This window comes from Gigantopelta aegis, chromosome 2 (assembly GCF_016097555.1).
Source record: "Gigantopelta aegis isolate Gae_Host chromosome 2, Gae_host_genome, whole genome shotgun sequence".
NCBI lineage: Eukaryota > Metazoa > Mollusca > Gastropoda > Neomphalida > Peltospiridae > Gigantopelta > Gigantopelta aegis.
Window position 1 is genome coordinate 38,370,957 of NC_054700.1, and position 6,328 is coordinate 38,377,284.

The 6,328-nt window shown below is 38.7% G+C and overlaps 1 protein-coding gene across 1 annotated transcript; it reads left to right on the plus strand.

Annotated features, from left to right (window-relative positions):
* The first annotated feature begins 601 nt into the window (after window positions 1-601).
* LOC121378123 (EF-hand calcium-binding domain-containing protein 1-like) lies at window positions 602-4,724 on the plus strand. Its single transcript, XM_041506226.1, has 5 exons — window positions 602-674; window positions 2,468-2,687; window positions 3,112-3,253; window positions 3,790-3,849; window positions 4,598-4,724. Exons 2-5 carry the CDS (start codon window positions 2,469-2,471, stop codon window positions 4,642-4,644), a joined length of 468 nt encoding a protein of 155 aa, XP_041362160.1. The 5' UTR covers window positions 602-674; window position 2,468; the 3' UTR covers window positions 4,645-4,724.
* Window positions 4,725-6,328: the final 1,604 nt, after the last annotated feature.

The window sequence follows — 6,328 nt, forward strand, 5'->3', positions numbered from 1 at the left end:
TTTTATCTTATCATCGGCTATTGGACGTCAAACATATGGTCATTCTGACACTTTTTTTTTATTAGAGGAAACCCGCTGTCGCCACATAGACTACTCTTTTACGACAGGCAGCAAGGGATCTTTTATTTGCGCTCCCCACAGGCAGTATAGCACAAACCATGGCCTTTTTTGAACCAGTTATGGATCACTGGTCGGTGCAAGTGGTTTACACCTACCCATTGAGCCTTGCGGAGCACTCACTCATGGTTTGGAGTCGGTATCTGGATTAAAAATCCCATGCCTCGACTGGGATCCGAACCCAGTACCTACCAGCCTGCAGACCGATGGCCTAACCACGACGCCACCGAGGCCGGTCCATGATTAAAGAAATCAATGTAATCTAGTGGAGATGCTAAATAAAACATACTTTAAAAAATCAAATTCAGATGTTTATTTCTTTTTCCCCAATGTATATTGCTTTTTAATCCAAATCAAAGCTACACCATACTGTAACGATCTACAAACACGTGGTATGAATCGTGAGGAACGTGCATTCTCGAGGAACGTGCAGACCAGGGTGCACACTTGGTCACGTGACTAAAACGGTGAATAAATACTCGACACTAACCTGACGTGGTCTTGTCATCGTACTGCAGATCATTCTTGTTGTTTGGAATATTTAAGACATTTTTCAAGTAAGTTTTTTTTTTTTTTTTTTATGTTTACGTCTGTGCAGCTTAAGATTTGTAATGTATGTTATTAGCGTTTGGTTATGGTGTTTTCTTTTAACTGGAAAAAAAAATTAAGTATTGTGACAAATGCATCAAATTGCTACCTGTGCTGTATTTGCAGTAAAGCATTTAAGGTCATTGTAAAATGATCCACCATGACACCCAAGGGTATAATGGTGTATATCCCAACTGTTGTAAATATATATAACCATATATGAACTGATTGTGTATTCACAAGTATCCCACAGATACAAAAGGGTGAAATAAATGTGATAACAAAAACAACATGCATTAAAATGAATTAAATTGACAAATTACCAGCAAGTGTAAGTTGAACCCATCGACCCCCCCCCCCCCCCCCTTATGTACGCCCATGGCTGAGCAATGAAATCTTTAAATTACCATCCATTAATTAGTAATACCAATTCAAAACATGGTACCCTTTGTTAAAAATCGGCCATTTTATTTAAGGGACTACTTTCACCACTAACGTAATAGTGTAACATATTAAAACGCATACTTTTTTTCATTATCGGTATTAGTAAAACCTTTTTAACAAAAACCCATAATATATATTTTAACTATTGTATTAAAATAACAATTGTTAACTTTATAAACCTCATCTAAAAATCATGCTTGACAACCAACATTAACACACGTGATTTTGAGCATATGTCAAATCGTTATTTGGACATACTATTAAGGACAATCGGCCTATCGATCGCACGCCAAAATGGGACATCATCTTTGGCACACTTGTATTAATAGAATTTTTATTTTTTAATGCAGTTTACTACTTTATTTAATACTTACAAGAAACCTATGAATAGTTAACAAAACGGCCGAGAAACCCTGAACCGGAAGTTGTAGTGCAAACATATAGTTCTTTGTAAATCTATCCATCCATATGGTCACTGTATGTGTTTAGTAATGTTTAAGTACATTTATATTTTTATTAGCGCCTTTAATTGGGTTATTGGAATTAATCAGTAAATGATGTCCATTTACAACAGTTATATAAGTGGTGTAAGAATACAACTAAGGTGAAGGTCACATCTATGTTCATCGAAGTAAACAAACTTTTAGCTTATTAAATGAATTATTTTTAATCGTACAGTTCTTTCATCGCAGTTGTGGTATTTATTACCAATACAACCATGACATACAATTCATTTCAGAATGTAGCCTAGCAATTGCCGATCGTGTTGGCTTTTTCTATTGGGTTACCCAGTAACCCACAAATCTAGGCAAGATGGCCATATATAACGGCATGGTGGTTTATATTTATAGCACATTGTGACTAAATGTGTAGCTTTATGTAGGAAATAGGCTTCAGTTGATGAGTTACCAATACTTATATATGCAAATTTATTTGCATATATATCTTTATTTGTCCCATTATAGACATGTGTTCTGTATGAGGGCATATTTACACTAATTTAGTTGTATTTTTAGTTAAAAATTAAATGCCTTTTTATATGGTCTCTTTATAGGTTCCATTTAGAATACCCCGTATCTAGGGTAACCATTCTTGCAAATGTACTTTTTCTTTTTTTCAACCTCAACTCGAATCACTATGTTGGTCGCTTTACAATGACCTTAACATAGTTTGTTAATTTTCCCCGTAACTAATATTTTCTACGATTTAATTTTTTTTTTAATTCCGTCAGTATTCGGTGTATAAAGTTAAATGTGTACGATAAGACAAAACTAAGAAACTTGAGGGATATTTATAAACCCAGTTTTTCACATTTCAGAATGAAGACTAGCTATTTCTTGGTGGTTCTGGTAGCCTTGACCTTGGTTCCCGAGGACGTGGACGGTTGGTTCTTCCGGTCTGTGCGCAGAATTCGCATCAGCCCGTACCACACGCTCGGCTGTATGGCGGCTTGTAAGTGGGCGAGGAGCTGGGCGTGTAAGGCCTGTAAGAGGAAGAGGGGGCTCGACCAACCCACGGCTGATGACCTGGATGACGAGGTGAGACAAATTTGAAGGATTCAGATTGTATGAAAGACGGTGTAGTCAACTCGGATAAATGCGGACCTGGCTTTCAAGAGATGCGTTGTAGAATGACGTCCGCAATATACAAATTGTGTACACTAATCTATTAGCTTATAACAGTTTGTTTAATATCATTTAATAGGTGTACAAAGTCTGTCGTTATAAATGCCGGTTTTGATTAATTAAACTTTTAATGAAAACTACAAAATTAAGATTCAATGCAATCTTTGTAAAAATAACTGAAAATTGTAATGTTCTTGCACATCGTGCAAGTATGTCTGTATAAGTACTAGTAGTTTCCTAGTAGTTTCCTAGTATCTTCTCAATCTTATGGTATGTCCGAAAGAGGCTAAAACTCGATGGCCACAATATTTTCACTGCTGTAAACTTGCTATTTTAGGCTTTGGATGTTACCAAAGTTCTGCAAACCCTTGACGTGAACGGAGATGGTTTCGTCGAACTGAACGAGATCGCTCAGGTGACCGGTCTGAAAGTGGGCAATCCAGTTCTCGAGATGAGATTCCACAAGGCTGATCTTAACGGTGAGTGATGTCGGGACGATAGCGTGTTGGGTTCGTATCTCGGCACCTGGGGGTGGGTAGGGTGGGTAGGGTGGGGGTGGGTAGGGTGGTTCGGTAGAACGTTGTCATGGGCGTTGACAGTATTTGGGGAGGACGTAGGTGGAATTAATAAACCACGCCTACAGAATCGTGGTAATGTGGTTGTCGTTTAAAATTTACACATGTAGCATGCATTTTTATTTTTACTTTGAATCTAGTGTCACGCGTCACTGTATAATCTACCAACATATTGGCACGTGCATCAGAGTAGGCTACTACGCGAGTATTAAAGGTATCGCGTGAGCTATAACATTCACGTAAAATGATTACAAACTGGTAATGGAAGTTGGGCAGCAATAAACGTGCTGCAATGGCAAGTAATGGTAGTGTTTTTACCTAGCTGTATTAACACAATTGTGTTGTAAATCTTTCAGCATGTTAATTGATAGAGCGAACATTAACTGCAATAGGTCAATTGTTAAATCACAATTAAAAGTGCATAATGTTTTTCCCCACAGGTGATGGCCAACTGGATATTCACGAGTTGGAAGCTTTCAATTTCGAGAACAAAAAGGAATGTAAGTAATTCTGTTTTTAATTAGCTATGAAAAACAATCGTTGTCTGGACAAGGTATACCTCTTATTCTGTGGAGGGTTCTAGCTCTGTCGCCAAAGGTGCATGGGTCGTAGGATCTAATCTAGGACATACTTCCAACCAAAGTGTTTAACGACATCGCTAGAGCACATTTGATTAACTAACCATTGGCCATTGGATGTCAACATTTGGTAATTTTTTAGTCTTACAGGAAACTACTATATTCCATTAGCAGCAAGGGATCTTTTATATGCACCAACCCACACAGGATAACATACCACGGCTTATGATATATTTGGAAATGTAGAACTAGAACGAGAAATGGCCCAACTGATGGAATTGATCCTAGACGGACCACGTAAAAAGCGAGCGCTTTACCACTAGCCTACTCGCTGCTGTTCTGTCGGTGACGGCCGTATAAAATCTAATGGGTGAAAACATCTAACAGACGTCCAATAGCTTATGAAGTGGTGTTATAGTAGGATAGTGGATAAATCAATTTTCCAAACCTTTTCACTCCGCCTTTTGCAGAGATATGGTGTTTATGATTAAATATGGTTTTGTCGTTTAGATGTATTGGTAAAACTTACCAATACAACTATAAAACTAACATTTTGATGGAAATGTGTAGTGTTTATAGCTTCAGTCAGTGTAGCTATTGCCAATACTGCCCCTATTGTGCAGTGATAACTGACCCATCGTAAAATGTAAAATGTACCGTCTATTTTCAGTTCTGGAAGCCATCAAGGATGACGATGCTGATGACGTCACTCTTTAGTCTCGGTCTTACGCGGTTTCGAACACTGTTCATCCGATGTAAATGGTTACGGGTTTCTTAAATAAAACCTTAGAAAACTACTTTGTTTGTTGTATATAAATAAACTCGCAGTTAAAGGCCGGTATTGGTTTCCTTTAAAGAAAGTCTGGGTTGATGACATGGTCAATAAAACAATGCTATGGGACGAGACGGAGGAAGGATACATACAAAACTTGGAATGTATAGTAAGGGCACGGTGGTAAGACTGCGTGACATTTTTCTTGCCGTCGACGCCGTAAGATTTTCGGGGCATAATGGCTAGTAACGAGGGCAATCGGGCGATAGCCATGGTTACATTGGAATCGGCCATGAGTAACTTTGTTACAGACACTAACAGAATGTCAGGGTTGTAGGTAACTGATGGGTAACGGGGTGGATGGGAACTTTTGCAGGGGGAGCCACTGGAATGCTACCTACCTAATTTCCATAGTGCATGCATATCTGACGACATCGTGCATATCGTGACGACACCGTGACTAATGCTATGTAACGATTTGCTATACAATGTGAGCCCACCCTTGGAGCCCTAGATCCGCCCCAGCGGCTATTGGGTGTCAAACTATGGTAATGCAAACAAAGTGATGATCAACATCAATACAAAAATTCAAGATTTAAACCGTGTAAAGAACTGTGCAAAAATACAAATATCACAGATCGATACCGACTTTTACTCAAAATTTCAATTTTGTGCTGTATTGGCCATTCTCAAAGCGAATGTTACACCCCTGCACCAGGGTTAGGTTACAGCACGTGCAGGGGTCCTCTCGTTAGTCTGGCTGAATGATGGCGTATATTGTCCTGTTGAAACAAAACGCCTGGGTGCTGCTGCATGAACGGAATGACAACTGTTGGGATGATTTCGTCACTGTAATGCTGAGCATTCAGGTTGCCATGAATGATGAAAATGAAGTTGTTTTGTCAGATGTCGTGAATTCCTGCTCACACCATTACGCTACCACCACCACCACCACATCGGTCATGCTCGGTGCATGAGGCGACTTTGTATCACTATCAATGCCCAATGTGCTCAGACACGTTACTGACATATTTTCAGATTTTCTTGTATGAAACCCCAAGCAACATTCAACAACGTGAGTCACACATTTCATTTTGTATTGAAAATCTTCTGTTGCTTCTGCTGATAAATGAATCCTCAGTTAAATCCAGCGTCTGTTTTTATTTTGTAAGTCACAAGTTTTCTTTTATTTAAGCACATTTACCAAATTGCTAAACATTTTTGGCTAAGTATATATACGATTACATGAGGTGTTTTGTTTTGTTTGTTTTTTGTTATTGTTTTTTTTAACTTTTAGGGTGGTTCGTCGTGAGTTTTGTAACATTTAAAAAAAAGTTTTTATACACCCCATCCCACCCCCACCCCCACCCACCCCGCTGGATCCGTGCCTGCATTTCATTTAGAGGTGATAATTGATAGATATTTTGGAAATAAGACATGAATTGTATGCAAAGTGTACATGTGCACGTTCTGAGATGCAGACTGGTTTTTGTTTTACGCTACGCATTAAACCGAATGACCACTTTGAGAAACGTCAAATAGTTTGCGAATGTTAGCGTCGTTCCCTGTCGCTGAACGTATAGATGGTTCTTGTTGGCAGATAATGCACAGATCCTGAAAAAAAAAAAC

What these genes read in the sequence shown, in the direction of transcription:
- LOC121378123 (XM_041506226.1), top strand. Translation starts at nt 2,469, where the DNA reads ATGAAGACTAGCTATTTCTTGGTGGTTCTGGTAGCCTTGACCTTGGTT. An exon ending in CCACAAGGCTGATCTTAACG is followed by an intron (nt 3,254 to 3,789) that starts GTGAGTGATGTC and finishes TTTTCCCCACAG; the next exon opens with GTGATGGCCAACTGGATATT. An exon ending in TTTCGAGAACAAAAAGGAAT is followed by an intron (nt 3,850 to 4,597) that starts GTAAGTAATTCT and finishes GTCTATTTTCAG; the next exon opens with TTCTGGAAGCCATCAAGGAT.